Raw genomic sequence first — 16,316 nt, 5'->3', positions numbered from 1 at the left:
GGGAGCTGAAGGTTCGAGTTGCCAAACGTCAGCCTCGAAATCTTAAAGACTTGGAGAAGATCTGCAAAGAGGAGTGGAACAAAATCCCTCCTGAGATGTGTGCAAACCTGGTGGCTAACTACAAGAAAAGTCTGACCTCTGTGATTGCCAACAAGGGTTTTGACACCAAGTACTAAGTCATGTTTTGCAGAGAGGTCAAATACTTATTTCCATCATTAAAATACAAATCAATTCCATAACATTTTTGACATGCGTTTTTCTGGATAGTTTTATTGTTATTCTGTCTCTCACTGTTCAAATAAACGTACCATTAAAATGATAGACAGATCATGTCTTTGTCAGTGGGCAAACGTACAAAATCAGCAGGGGATCAAATACTTTTTTCCCTCACTGTGTGTGTATGTATGTATGTACAGTGAGGGAAAAAAGTATTTGATCCCCTGCTGATTTTGTACGTTTGCCCACTGACAAAGACATGATCAGTCTATAATTTTAATGTCCAACAAGGAGCTGGAGCAGTTTTTCCTTGAAGAATGTGCAAAAATCCCAGTGGGGGGGAATAGTTATGCACGCTCAAGTTCTGTTTATTGTTTCACAAATAAACATGTTGTGTAAATCAAATGACACAAACCCCCCAAAAATCCATTTTAATTCCAGGTTGTAAGGCAACAAAATAGGAAAAATGCCAAGGGGGGGATGAATACTTTCGCAAGCCACTGTAGAACTAGTGTGATTCCACATATAGGCTGTAAAATAACAAGTGGAGCCAAGAAGCTAGATAAAAGACTGCCTTTGAACTTGGGGATTCTTTGATGGGAGTTTAAGACAGTTTGTGTTACGCATACACCCAATGCAAACATGGGAGATTGCGGGTACGTTTCGGAATGCATATGACAGATTCATCTCACCGTCCCCATTTGATGGTGCCCTTCCCTTCCCACCATAAAAGTGATATCATGCCGGGCTTTATGGACTGTGAGATGAGGTGTTAGACACAGGTCAAGGTCTGCATACTGTACCAACAATATTGTAAAAACCAATACATGCCCTCGCTTCCTTGCAGTAATCAGTAGTGTACTGTACTAGCTGAAAAACAAGTGTGTGTGAAACATGTTCAAACTTGTTTCTAAATTGTAGGTAAACAATACAAGTCCAACCAATATGTCCCCCTTAGTTTAACACTTTTGGTTACTACATGATTACATATGTATTATTTCATAGTTTTGATGTCTTCACTATTATTCTACAACGTAGAAAATAGTAAACAATAAAAGAAAAACCCTGGAATGAGTAGGTGTGTCCACATTTTTGACTGGTACTGTACGTAAATAAGGTATTTCAGTTTTTTTTTTTTAACACATTTGCTAAAATTTCTAAAAAACGTTTTACTTTGTCATTATGGGGTATTGTCTGCAGATTGCGGAGGATGTTTATTTATTTATTTTTAATCAATTTTAGAATATGGCTGTAATGTAACAAAATGTGGAAAAAGTAAAAGGGGTCTGAATACTTTCCGAAGGCACTGTATATACACTGCTCAAAAAAATAAAGGGAACACTAAAATAACACATCCTAGATCTGAATGAATGAAATAATCTTATTAAATACTTTTTTCTTTACATAGTTGAATGTGCTGACAACAAAATCACACAAAAATGATCAATGGAAATCAAATTGATCAACCCATGGAGGTCTGGATTTGGAGTCACCCTCAAAATTAAAGTGGAAAACCACACTACAGGCTGATCAAACTTTGATGTAATGTCCTTAAAACAAGTCAAAATGAGGCTCAGTAGTGTGTGTGGCCTCCATGTGGCTGTATGACCTCCCTACAACGCCTGGGCATGCTCCTGATGAGGTGGCGGATGGTCTCCTGAGGGATCTCCTCCCAGACCTGGACTAAAGCATCCGCCAACTCCTGGACAGTCTGTGGTGCAACGTGGCGTTGGTGGATGGAGCGAGACATGATGTCCCAGATGTGCTCAATTGGATTCAGGTCTGGGGAACGGGCGGGCCAGTCCATAGCATCAATGCCTTCCTCTTGCAGGAACTGCTGACACACTCCAGCCACATGAGGTCTAGCATTGTCTTGCATTAGGAGGAACCCAGGGCCAACCGCACCAGCATATGGTCTCACAAGGAGTCTGAGGATCTCATCTCGGTACCTAATGGCAGTCAGGCTACCTCTGGCGAGCACATGGAGGGCTGTGCGGCCCCCCAAAGAAATGCCACCCCACACCATGACTGACCCACCGCCAAACCGGTCATGCTGGAGGATGTTGCAGGCAGCAGAACGTTCTCCACGGCGTCTCCAGACTCTGTCACGTCTGTCACATGTGCTCAATGTGAACCTGCTTTCATCTGTGAAGAGCACAGGGCACCAGTGGCGAATTTGCCAATCTTGGTGTTCTCTGGCAAATCCCAAACGTCCTGCACGGTGTTGGGCTGTAAGCACAACCCCCACCTGTGGACGTCGGGCCCTCATACCACCCTCATGGAGTCTGTTTCTGACCGTTTGAGCAGACACATGCACATTTGTGGCCTGCTGGAGGTCATTTTGCAGGGCTCTGGCAGTGCTCCTCCTGCTCCTCCTTGCACAAAGGCGGAAGTAGCGGTCCTGCTGCTGGGTTGTTGCCCTCATACGGCCTCCTCCACATTTCCTGATGTACTGGCCTGTCTCCTGGTAGCGCCTCCATGCTCTGGACACTACGCTGACAGACACAGCAAACCTTCTTGCCACAGCTCGCATTGATGTGCAATCCTGGATGAGCTGCACTACCTGAGCCACATGTGTGGGTTGTAGACTCCGTCTCATGCTATCACTAGAGTGAAAGCACCGCCAGCATTCAAAAGTGACCAAAACATCAGCCAGGAAGCATAGGAACTGAGAAGTGGTCTGTGGTCACCACCTGCAGAACCACTTCTTTATTGGGGGTGTCTTGCTAATTGCCTATAATTTCCACCTGTTGTCTATTCCATTTGCACAACAGCATGTGAAATTTATTGTCAATCAGTGTTGCTTCCTAAGTGGACAGTTTGATTTCACAGAAGTGTGATTGACTTGGAGTTACATTGTGTTGTTTAAGTGTTCCCTTTGTTTTTTGAGCAGTGTAAATAAAGATGTAGGAGCATAGTGCACCTTGAATCAGGCAAAATGGACTCCTTACTCGTTTCCATAATACCCCTGTTCCTCTGCCCTGTTCCTCTGCCATTTCTTTCCCAATTAGTGTTTTTCTACTTATTGTGCACGGTCATCCCCTCTGACAGCAATTAGTCTTCCGCAATTACGTTTCTTCCGCAATTACGTTTCATGTTAATTTGTTTGACTGTCCTACTCACAAGAATTCTAACGAGAGACGGCTCCATTCAGAAAATAAGTATTGGCTCAGGATCAGCATGCTGAGCAGTGGAGCTTTTATAACAGCTGTCTTACTGCTCAATCTATGAATACAATTTGAGTGTGAACTTTTATATCCTCAACCCCATTCCTCAGCAAACCAAGTGCTGTTTGGCTGAAAACAAATTAAGGACAGTGCTTTTAATAGCATCACAAGATTGCTGAAACTGTGATTTTTTTGTCCTTGTTTCATCCACTATTCAAACCTGCTCATTGGCAACTACAAAGACACACTTTGTGATTAACGGTTCATTGTCATGGCCCTCGACTTGTGCCAGGCTACGGAGGTGGTACCAAGCATCAGATCTGTCATATCACATAAACACTGGGCTGGACTGGGTCACTGTGTTGGATCCAGCCTGGGCAACACTGGTGGCTTTGTGAACACAGAGAAAGCATGCCACTGTCCACGCAGTGTGCGCGCGCGCACACACACACACAAGTTGATAATTAATTTGTCCACAATCTTGTCACGTTAGTTGGGCTGATAGGCCTCTACTTTTGTCACCTTTTAAAGTAAAAGGGCTATACAGTTTAAACAATAATTCAATTTCATAGGAACAAACTTGTGGGAATTCGAAAAAAATGAATGTTTTACTGCTGTGCATAGAGCAATTCCATGGTAACAGAATGACGCTGAGATTCCAATTTTTCACAAAAACCATTGATTGCAAAGAAAAATGTCCACTGAAAAGTTTACAAAAACACATACTTGAACAGCGCAGACATAAAGTTTCGTAACATAATTAAGTTACAATCTGTCAGCTTGTGACTAAGCTTTCCAAAAACTCTTAAATGTCTACTCTGAACTAAGATTCAAAGATGTCCGCAGAAAGAATTTAGTGTCAGTTGTGATACCGTAGTTCAATAACAAACAAAAAAGTGTAAGTGGATTAACACAATGATGGTGACTGACATCATGGGTCCCTGATATGTACTATACAGAAATTCCTAATTAAAGATATGTGATGTATTCATAGGGCTGTGGCGGTCATGACATTTTCTCAGCTGGTTATTGTCATGCAAAAGTGGGTCGGTCTCATGGTAATTGACCATTAATTAAAATGTTTAGTATCTCTAGGCCTCCACGCATACAAGCCACTGATGTGTGCCTTTGGAACATCTACATTTTAGAAAAGTATAATAAATCAATTGAATATACACCATCACAATAAACCCATGATTTATTTTAATCAGGTCTAAAGAAACATGACATGAAGATGTATGTCAGAAGAATAGAATGAGGCCTACTGTATTTTATCTGGCTATGCTCCACGCCAAAGGCTGTAGGCTTGTTCATGTAGCTGACAAGATAAGCTTATAAGTCCCGTGCCATTATTTATATTAGGCCTATGATTTTATAGTAAGAAGACTAATTGAACTTGAAAAAAAAATATATATATATATCATTTATATTTTTCCCCATTCCGGAGCGAGTGAGCATATGAAGTGACTATGTTGAGTGTAAAAATGATCATTTGAAACAGGTCCTATATGCAAGATTTAAGAGTTATTTGGCAGCTATAGTTGTGAAGGATACAAACCTTAGTATGTCTTAGAAATCAAAACATATGGGCTGCATGATGCGACTATAGGCTATTGATTATCTGTTCCTTGCCTCAGGCTGCACAGCTGTTCTCTCATGAAGTGATCATATTTTCACTCATTAGACTATTGTCAATTTCATCTTTACTAATACTGTATGTACAATTTGTTTCGATTTTGAATGGTCCATTATCAAATGGGCAGGAACAGTGGCAGGGGGGAAGAAAGATGTCATCCGTATGCACTCGAATAGAGAATGGAAGCCACATGCTTTCCCGCCAGTACATTTTTCAATAAGGCCGATTAGGCTACTTTGGTTTTATAGTGGAGCATGTGCTTAATGTGAGCAGTTGAGAAATAAATGTATGAACACTTATTTCACTCCATGCGTCGACCACTGTTTGAGGAGCATCCTCTCACCAACAGGTGATATTCTGCATGCCATGGGCTCTCCAACCCTGTTCCTGCAGCTACCCAGTGCTTCATTTGGGAAACCAAGTGAAATCTGTTCAGGAAGCATTCGGGAAGTATTCAAACCCCTTGACTTTTTCCATATTTCGTTACATTACAGCCTTATTCTAAAATTTATTAAATAGTTTTTTTCCCCCTCATCAATCTAGACAATACCCCATAATGACAAAGCGAAAACAGAATATATATATATTTTTAATGGAAATCACATTTACATAAGTATTCAGACCCTTTACTCAGTACTTTGTTGAAGCACCTTTGGCAGCGATTACAGCCTCAATTCTTATTGGGTATGACGCTATAAGCTTGGCACATCTGTATTTGGGGAGTTTCTCCCATTCTCTGCAGATCCTCTCAAGCACTGTCAGGTTGGATGGGGAGCGTTGCTGCACAGCTATTCTCAGGTCTCTCCAGAGATGTTCTAATCGGGTTCAAGTCCGTGCTCTGGCTGGGCCACTCGAGAACATTCAGAGACTTGTCCCAAAGCCACTCCTGCATTGTCTTGTATGTGTGCTTAGGGTCGTTGTCCTGTTGGAAAGTGAACCTTCGCCCCAGTCTGAGGTCCTGAGCACTCTGGAGCAGGTTTAAGGATCTCTCTGTACTTTGCTCCATTCATCTTTCCCTCGATCCTGACTAGTCTCCCAGTCCCTGCCGCTGAAAAGGCCTGATTGGTGGAGTGCTGCAGAGATGGTTGTCCTTCTGGAAGGTTCTCCCATCTCCACAGAGGAACTCTGGAGCTCTGTCAGAGTGACCATTGGGTCACCTCCCTGACCAAGGCCCTTCTCCCCGATTGCTCAGTTTGGCCAGGTGGCTAGCTCTAGGAAGAGACTTGGTGGTTCCAAACTTCTTCCGTTTAAGAATGATGGATTTTGTCATTATGGGGTATTGTGTGTAGATTGATGATGATTTTTTTTTTGTATTTAATCCATTTTAGAATAAGGTTGTAACGTAAAGGAAATGTGGAAAAAGTCAAGAGGTCTGAATACTTTCCAAATGCACTGTATATACACAAAAGTATGTGGACACCCCTTCAAATTAGTGGGTTTGGTTATTTCAGCCACACCTGCTGCTGACAGGTGTATCAGATCGAGCACACAGCAATGCCATCTCCATAGACAAACATTGGCAGTAGAATGGCCTTACTGAAGAACTAAGTGACTTTCAACGTGGCACCGTCATAGGATGCCACTTTTCCAACAAGTCAGTTGGTCAAATTTCTGCCCTGCTAGAGCTGCCCTGGTCAACTGTAAGTGCTGTTATTGTGAAGTGGAAACATCTAGGTGCAACAACGGCTCAGTCGCGAAGTGGTAGGCCACACAAGTTCAGGCCCTACAGTTATAAACTGCCTCTGGAAGCAACGTCAGCACAAGAACTGTTCGTTGGGAGCTTCATGAAATGGGTTTCCATGGCAGAGCAGCCGCACACAAGCCTAAGATCACTATGTGCAATGCCAAGCGTCGGCTGGAGTGATGTAAAGCTCACCGCCATTGGATTCTGTAGCAGTGGAAATGTGTTTTCTGGCGTGATGAATCATGCTTCATCACCTGGCAATCCGATGGACGAATCTGGGTTTGGCGGATGCCAGGAGAACGCTACCTGCCCCAATGCATAGTGCCAACTGTAAAGTTTGGTGGAGGAGGAATAATGGTCTGGTGCCGTTTTTCATGATGCGGGCTAGGCCCCTAATTCCAGTGAAGGAAAATCTTAACACTACAGCTTACAATGACATTCTAGACGATTCTGCGCTTCCAACTTTGTATGTGGGGTTTTTGTAACAGAATGACAAGACACTAGGCAATATTTCTTACATTTACACAAGGCAAATAATTTCAGCAAAATGTTATATAAAATGTTATTAGTTGGCAAGGGCCTTAACTTCAACATTGTGTTTTGATGCATTTCAAATACCTTTTTAGACTTAGATATTTTCTAAGACCCCTTTTCCATCGGTTTGACCAGAAATCAAAGATTTAGCTTATTCCCAATTTTAGGATGGGAAAATGTATATGCCTTAATTTTTTAAAAATATAGACTAATGGTGCTCATGGGTCCTTTTACATGGAAATGGCCCCGAATATTTTTCTTCACATACTCATCAATGCATCACACGCTCCAAACTAAACTAGCCAACATACCTGTAAAAAGCAGTTCCCAATCCGGGTGTGTTCCGGGATAGACACATTATACAGCTGCTGCTGGAACACAGGCTCATTGTCATTGACGTCCTCGACCATAACGGTGACCGTGGCTGTGGAGGACAGGGCTGGCGACCCCCCGTCGACCGCAACCACCAGGAACCGCACCTCAGTCTCCCTCTCGTGGTCCAACCTGGCTGCCGTGGTAATGATGCCTGATTCTGGGTCGACGTTGACCAGGTGGTCCTGGTCTGACTGTAGGATGGAGTAGAGGATGGCCGCGTTGACCCCGTCGTCCGAGTCTCTGGCCTGCACACGGAGTAGGGAACTTCCCTGGGGTACGTCCTCAGATACAGACACAGTGTAGATGTCCTGGTCAAAAAGCGGCCGCCAGTCGTTGGTGTCGGTGACCCTCACCAACAAGGTGCTTTCACTCTTCAATGGGGGGCTACCGAAGTCCGAGGCCACCACTTTTAACTCGTATAGCCCCTCTTTCTCCCTGTCCAGCTCGCCGTCCACGCACAAGGCGTACAGGAATTCATCAGTCTGTTTCAGGGTGAACTTCCCGTCGCCACCTTCGAGGGTGACCCTGAGCCTCCCGACCTCTCCCAGATCGGGGTCGGAGACTGATATCCTGGCGACGTATTCCCCCATACCTGCCCCTTCCGACACCTTTGCTTCCCCAGTCTCACTCAGAAACATTACGCTGATAATGGGGCTGTTGTCATTGATGTCTATTACCCTCAAGGCTACAAAGGTGCTGCTATACTCCGGCTGGGCGCCATTATCCCTCGCCCTGATGATCAACTCATAAAATGGCTGCGTCTCAAAGTCTAAGGGTTTGTTAACATGGATGACACCAGAAGTTCCGTTGATGACAAAGAACTCATTCGGGTCACTCTGGCGTCGGTTGATCTCGTAGGTGACGAGCCCATTGTCGCCGAGGTCCAGATCTGTGGCGTAGACCTGACACACAGGTGACATTACCGGAGCATCCTCCCACACTGAAGCTTGGTATTCAGTCTGATTGAACACAGGTGGGTTGTCATTTTCATCTGAGACATGGATATAAACCTGAAGCCTCCCCGTTTTAGGCGGGATACCCCCATCAAATGCCTCAATGGTCAGGGAATAACGGTCTCTTGTTTCTCTGTCCAATTTGTCAGTGAGGATGAGGTCCAGGTTGAATAGATTTCCACCCCCCTCACGATATTTCACCTTAAAAATGTCTCCCATCTCACTTTCAGTGATGCGGTAACCCCGAGTTCCAAACTCACCCTCATCCTGGTCTTTAGCCCCCTCAAATTCAAAGCGAGTTCCTGGAGGACTTAATTCTGACACATTCAACTCCACCTTTTCAGTGGAGAATACAGGAGAATGGTCATTCACATCTTTAACCAATATTTTTACCTTAATCACCTCACCTGTGAGAGTGGCTGCCACAAATTCATACTGGTCTCTGCTCTCCCTGTCCAGCACCACAGCTGTTGAAATTATTCCAGTGTCTGCATCTATTTCCAAGTCTTTAAAAACATAAGAATCTCTACTTTCAGATATGAAAAATCCACTGCTTGGAGTCTGTAACCCCGCTCTTATATCCCCAACAATTGTCCTTGCAGGTAGTCCCTCTTCAATTGAGAGACTGAGGTTGTACACCTGTTGAGCAAATGAACGCTCCAACAAAAGACATACAGCAAATAGTTGAAATAAAGTCGCGGCATTTCGACGGCTAATTCTTCCCCTCGTCATTTTAAATTCCGAAGTTTAACTTACATATTTCCGTGTCAAATTACTCTCAAACACGACGAGTCTTGAAGATACTGACGTTTCAGACATATACTCGAAATGAGGACAGGTAACAACACATTCTTGCGCTCGGTTAGAGGCTAGTTCACTCTTCAACATGTAAAACATGGTTACACAATTTACACAACGTTATTTAACGTAATAGGATTAGGTCCCTCGAAATATTTATAATATTGCAAAAATAGTAATGCTTCTTCGAAATCCGTCGTGTAGTGAATGAAGTCAGGCATGATTACACACTGAATCAAGATACACTGAAACCGCGGGGATAGCACCAGCATCCAACTGGGTGCGCAGCACGCACCTTCAATCATGAGAGTGCGGGTTGCCTTGACTGCCTGTCAGCTCTAATTAGGTCACGTGAGGTATTTAACCTTTAGACATCCAGATGGAATTAAAATAACTTTAATTTCATCAACTAAAATGTTATTTGTTGCTAATATTTAATCAGATTAAAAAGATATTGAAGAAATTGTGTTTAAATAAAGTTAAAGAAAATGTAAAAGTCTCCAGAAAATCCGAAGCTAAAATTGCTTGAAACAATATCAGAAGTAATATTAATGCATAAAAGATGGTACTGTAATTAGTCACATCATTTGAAGTGTATAATCTTAAATGTAGGCCTACTCTTGTTATTTCTGCTGTTCATAACTGTCTAATCATAATTATTAAGATCATTTGTATTTTTTTAAATGTCAATAGGCCTACTACTGTTATAGATTAAATATTCTTAACCTAGCAATATTCTTGAGCCTAATATATTTTCTGTAAAGAACATATCTACTGATATGCAGACACCTCTCCTTATTCGTCTTTCACAGTGCCTGTCAATGTAGCAGCCTATCATTAGTCCATAATTTTCAGTGTTTTGGAGAATGAGCATTGGTTTGGGCACCCTGTAATGATCCTGGTGGTTTGTCTGGACTGATGATTCGTACGGTTGTGTCTACATGGTGTACAGCTCCATCTAGTTGTCGTGTCGGGGATAACAGTTGTTGACAATTGTAGCGTTTTAGTCAAGCCTAACCCTTTTCATTTACATTTACGTTATTTAGCAGACGCTCTTTTCCAGAGCGACTTACAGTTAGTGAGTGCATACATTATTTTATTTTTTCATACTGGCCCCCCGTGGGAAACGAACCCACAACCCTGGCGTTTGCAAACGCCATGCTCTACCAACTGAGCTACATCCCTGCCGGCCATTCCCTCCCCTACCCTGGACGACGCTGGGCCAATTGTGCGCCGCCCCATGGGTCTCCCGGTCGCGGCCGGCTACGACAGAGCCTGGATTCGAACCAGGATCTCTAGTGGCACAGCTAGCACTGCGATGCAGTGCCTTAGACCACTGCGCCACTCGGGAGACATTAACTTCTCCTAACCTGCTACGTTAAATATCCTAACCTGCTGCGTTAATTCTCCTAACATGTTACGTAAAGTCACTTCTGTCCATAGCTGGGTTAGGATTAGCTAAAATGCTACAGTTGTCAACAAACCATCAGTCCCGACAAAACATCAGTATCACCACACCTGCTACTTGCCACTTTAGGTGTCAATCAAAAGGTGTCCTGCCCAACCCGTCTTCCATCACGTCTAAAGTGGCTTGCTCTCCTTGTCTCCTTACCTTCATCTACACCAGGGGTGTCAAAACTCCATGGAGTGTCTGCTGTTTTTTGTTATGTATGAAAATGTATGCACTCACTAACTGTAAGTCGCTCTGGATAAGAGCGTCTGCTAAATGACTAAAATGTAAAAAATGTAAGTGTTATTTCCAATTAAGACCTTGACAACTAGGGAATCAGTTACCTTAATTGATCAATCAAGTACAAGGGATGAGCGACAACCGGCAGATACTCGGCCCTCTATGGAATTAGTTTGACACCTGTGATCTACAAAGATCTGAATGAGTTGGACAAGTTCATTTTTTTCTACATTAAGAAGAGGTGAAGAGGGCAGAAGATTTCACACACATGGATGCACACACACATACAGTTTTTCTTTCATAAAAGCTTTTTTTCTCTTGCGGTAATAAGACAGAGAACGGTGTTGTATGTTGTATGTATGATTCAACACAGTAATTTACCAAACAGTAATATTTGCAAACTATAGATTTGATCAATGTCACGGATTTAACAACAAAATTAATTGTCTCCTATTTAGATATAAAGGCCTTTCACCTCAGAAAAGGGATGCATAGTCACAGGAATATAACAATCATTAATCTCATTACAACCACATTGTGATTATTAATGTCCATATCTGGTGTCATGATCACACTCAACAACTTCACCTGGAACAATTTCCATATCTGAAGTCAACACTGTCAACAACACCCTATCATGTCACACTTTGGATAACAACAAGAGTGTGACTGTGTTTCCATGGAGACTCAGGTGTTTTCTCCAGGACACTGGAGGCTACTCAATCAATCAATGAAATTGTATTTATAAAGCCCTTTTTACATCAGCAGATGTCACAAAGTGCTATACAGAAACCTAGCCTAAAACCTCAAACTACTCTACCTGACACTGAGAAGTAGGGAGGGGGTATGAACATTAGCTCTATAGTGGACGCATCATGCCTGCCTCCAAATGCTGGGTAGAGAGGCTCATTGAATGTGATCTGGAATGTGTGCAGGTGGGTCATTGTATCAGTGGAGATGTCATTTAAGTGATAATGCCCGAGAAGCCGGTGTTTGGAGGATATATTGGCACGGGTGTTGTTAGGCCCGAAATGATGTCGAGGGCTGGCAAACCGTGCCAATATATCCTCCAAACAACGGCTTTGAGGGCATTATCACTTTTATACAACGGGTTACCAACATATTCAAATAATGATTCACATATTTTCATTAAAAACTCATAATATTTCATCCTTCCACAAGTTATAGTCCAGACACAAATCTAGGGTTGCTACCAAAGTTGGCTGGTAGTTCGTTCTGTCGGCTCGGTTGCTAGAGTCATTCAGTCTTTTTGTTCTGTATCTATGGACCCGACCCAGTCGTTCGTTCTAAATGTTCCATTGTCATGCTGGCAACGTTCTTATCCCTTGCTTGCTAGCTAGCCAACTACGGTTAACTTACAGTCACGTCAAAATAAAATAACAGCAAAGTAGCTGCATTTGCATTTGCTTAAGCGGTTTTCTAGTGACATTTATTTGAATACATCTATAACAACGAGCTAATGAGGCGCGATATCGCCTGGCATATAAAATATGCTCACTCGTCAGGACACTGTTGTTCAGAGGAGCTAGCCAACAACACAGCTAACACAATCACTTCAAACGGAAGCCGGAAAGACTGCAAACTACCTGCACTTCGTTTCGTTTTACCTTTTTTCAATTTACATTTATTTGTTTATATCCATTGAAATGATGCCAGCTGATTCATGATTTCCACTGGCTGAGAAACGCTGCCTGCCTGTCTGTCTCGTCCCGACTTCCGACCCCTACACGTTCATTACTATGGGACAGCTGGAGATCGAATTTGAATATTGAAACAATGTTGCAAATGTCGGAGAGACAGACAGAAAGGTTTATACAAATCTCTGCTGTTGAAAACTAAATGTTAGTCTAAAAGAAATGTGAGATAATGTCTAGATGCTTTCTACAGTGGAGATCAAGTTTATAAATTGCTTGGCTGAGCTGATGAGACAGTGGATTGCGCAGTCAGATGGAAAACAGTAAATAGGCATTTTACCGTCATAGATTTAGATACTGGCTGGAATGCGGTTTTAACCAATCAGCATTCAGGATTAGACCCACCCCCGTTGTGGAGACGTCATAGAAGGATAGGGTGCCGGCTGGCCAGCACAGAAACACTCCTACTTTATAGGGTGGGGCAGACAGGTCTTTCTGGTGTTGAATGAGGTTTCTGGAAGCTGGTACACATAGTAATAATCAGAGCATTTCAGACACCAGGACTTGGATCCAAGCTTATATCCACGAAAGCCCCCTTTTCTGCTGATACCTTTATATGTCACTCCTATCACAACACCTGGCCCTTCACAGTCTACTTCCCAGTAGCAGCGTCCAGTCAGAGCCTGTCTACACAGCACCTGTGAACAGAAATCAAATCTCTCTAGATTATCAGGATATCGCCGACTGTGTAAACAACATCTCCATCATTCTGTTCTCCTCAGACAGAAAGATGTCATCAAAGGCTGTGTTTGAGTCCAGTGTGAGATCACAAACATCTGTTGATTAAAAAATAAGTTAGAGAAGAGAGAATTGTCTGGATCAGAACCTGTGTATGAAATGAATAAAATGTTTTTATTGCCTTTAATAAATTATTCTATCAAACACACACCAATCAAATCAAATCAAATTGTATTTGTCACATGCGGCGAATACAACAGGTGTAGACCTTACCATGAAATACTTACTTACAAGCCCTTAGCCAACAATGCAGTTCAATAAATAGAGTTAAGAAAATATTTACTAAATAAACTAAAGTAAAACAACACAATAAAATAAAAGTAACACAAGAATTACATAACAATAACGAGGAGGCTATATACAGGGGGTACCGGAACCGAGTCAATGTCAATGTGCGGGGGTACAGGTTAGTCGAGGTAATTTGTAAAGTGACTATGCATAGATAATAAACAGCAAGAAGCAGCAGTGTAAATAGTCCGGGTGGCCATTTTATTAATTGTTCAGCCATCTTATGGCTTGGGGGTATAAGCTGTTAAGGAGCCTTTTGGTCCTAGACTTGGCGCTCCGGTACCGCTTGCCGTGCGGTAGCAGAGAGAACAGTCTATGACTTGGGTGAATGGAGTCTTTGACCATTTTTTGGGCCTTCCTCTGACACCGCCTAGTATATACAGTGGGGAGAACAAGTATTTGATACACTGCCGATTTTGCAGGTTTTCCTACTTACAAAGCATGTAGAGGTCTGTAATTTTTATCATAGGTACACTTCAACTGTGAGAGATGGAATCTAAAACAAAAATCCAGAAAATCACATTGTAGGATTTTTTATGAATTTATTTGCAAATTATGGTGGAAAATAAGTATTTGGTCAATAACAAAAGTTTCTCAATACTTTGTAACATACCCTTTGTTGGCAATGACACAGGTCAAACATTTTCTGTAAGTCTTCACAAGGTTTTCACACACTGTTGCTGGTATTTTGGCCCATTCCTCCATGCAGATCTCCTCTAGAGCAGTGATGTTTTGGGGCTGTCACTGGGCAACACAGACTTTCAACTCCCTCCAAAGATTTTCTATGGGGTTGAGATCTGGAGACTGGCTAGGCCACTCCAGGACCTTGAAATACTTCTTACGAAGCCACTCCTTCGTTGCCCGGGTGGTGTGTTTGGGATCATTGTCATGCTGAAATACCCAGCCACGTTTCATCTTCAATGCCCTTGCTGATGGAAGGAGGTTTTCACTCAAAATCTCACGATACATGGCCCCATTCATTCTGTCCTTTACACGGATCAGTCGTCCTGGTCCCTTTGCAGAAAAACAGCCCCAAAGCATGATGTTTCCACCCCCATGCTTCACAGTAGGTATGGTGTTCTTTGGATGCAACTCAGCATTCTTTGTCCTCCAAACACGACGAGTTGAGTTTTTACCAAAAAGTTATATTTTGGTTTCATCTGACCATATGACATTCTCCCAATCCTCTTCTGGATCATCCAAATGCACTCTAGCAAACTTCAGACGGGCCTGGACATGTACTGGCTTAAGCAGGGGGACATGTCTTGCACTGCAGGATTTGAGTCCCTGGCGGCGTAGTGTGTTACTGATGGTAGGCTTTGTTATTTTGGTCCCAGCTCTCACTAGGTCCCCCCGTGTGGTTCTGGGATTTTTGCTCACCGTTCTTGTGATCATTTTGACCCCACGGGGTGAGATCTTGCGTGGAGCCCCAGACCGAGGGAGATTATCAGTGGTCTTGTATGTCTTCCATTTCCTAATAATTGCTCCCACAGTTGATTTCTTCAAACCAAGCTGCTTACCTATTGCAGATTCAATCTTCCCAGCCTGGTGCAGGTCTACAATTTTGTTTCTGGTGTCCTTTGACAGCTCTTTGGTCTTGGCCATAGTGGAGTTTGGAGTGTGACTGTTTGAGGTTGTGGACAGGTGTCTTTTATACTGATAACAAGTTCAAACAGGTGCAATTAATACAGGTAACGAGTGGAGGACAGAGGAGCCTCTTAAAGAATAAGTTACAGGTCTGTGAGAGCCAGAAATCTTGCTTGTTTGTAGGTGACCAAATACTTATTTTTCACCATAATTTGCAAATAAATTCATTAAAAATCCTACAATGTGATTTTCTGGATTTTTTTTTCTCAATTTGTCTGTCATAGTTAACGTGTACCTATGATGAAAATGACAGGCCTCTCTCATCTTTTTAAGTGGGAGAACTTGCACAATTGGTGGCTGACTAAATACAATTATTAGAAAATGGAAGAAGTTCAAGATGACGATCAATCACCCTCAGTCTGGGGCTCCATGCAAGATCTCACCTCGTGGGGCATCAATGATAATGAGGAAGGTGAGGGATCAGCCCAGAACTACACGGCAGGACCTGGTCAATGACCTGAAGAGAGCTGGGACCACATTCTCAAAGAAAACCATTAGTAACACACTACGCCGTCATGGATTAAAATCCTGCAGCGCACGCAAGGTCCCCCTGCTCAAGCCAGCGCATGTCCAGGCCCGTCTGAAGTTTGCAAATGACCATCTGGATGATCCAGAGGAGGAATGGGAGAAGGTCATGTGGTCTGATGAGACAAAAATAGAGCTTTTGGGTCTAAACTCCACTCGCCGTGTTTGGAGGAAGAAGAAGGATGAGTACAACCCCAAGAACACCATCCCAACCGTGAAGCATGGAGGTGGAAACATCATTCTTTGGGGATGCTTTTCTGCAAAGGGGACAGGACGACTGCACCTATTGAGGGGAGGATGGATGGGGCCATGTATTGCGAGATCTTGGCCAACAACCTCCTTCCCTCAGT

General features: G+C 43.0%; 1 protein-coding gene across 1 annotated transcript in view; it reads right to left on the bottom strand.

Moving 5' to 3' along the window:
• LOC121560098 (protocadherin-23) overlaps window positions 1–9,620 on the bottom strand; it is a 46,606-nt gene extending 36,986 nt beyond the window's left edge. Inside the window, 1 exon segment of the mRNA XM_045216669.1 lies at window positions 7,549–9,620. Coding sequence (XP_045072604.1) covers window positions 7,549–9,297 — 1,749 coding nt within the window. The 5' untranslated portion in view covers window positions 9,298–9,620.
• Between the last annotated feature and the right edge of the window lie 6,696 nt (window positions 9,621–16,316).

Source organism: Coregonus clupeaformis, unplaced genomic scaffold, assembly GCF_020615455.1.
Source record: "Coregonus clupeaformis isolate EN_2021a unplaced genomic scaffold, ASM2061545v1 scaf0770, whole genome shotgun sequence".
NCBI classification, from domain to species: domain Eukaryota; kingdom Metazoa; phylum Chordata; class Actinopteri; order Salmoniformes; family Salmonidae; genus Coregonus; species Coregonus clupeaformis.
Note: the sequence above shows the minus strand (reverse complement) of the source record. Positions and strands in the feature narration are given on the sequence as shown.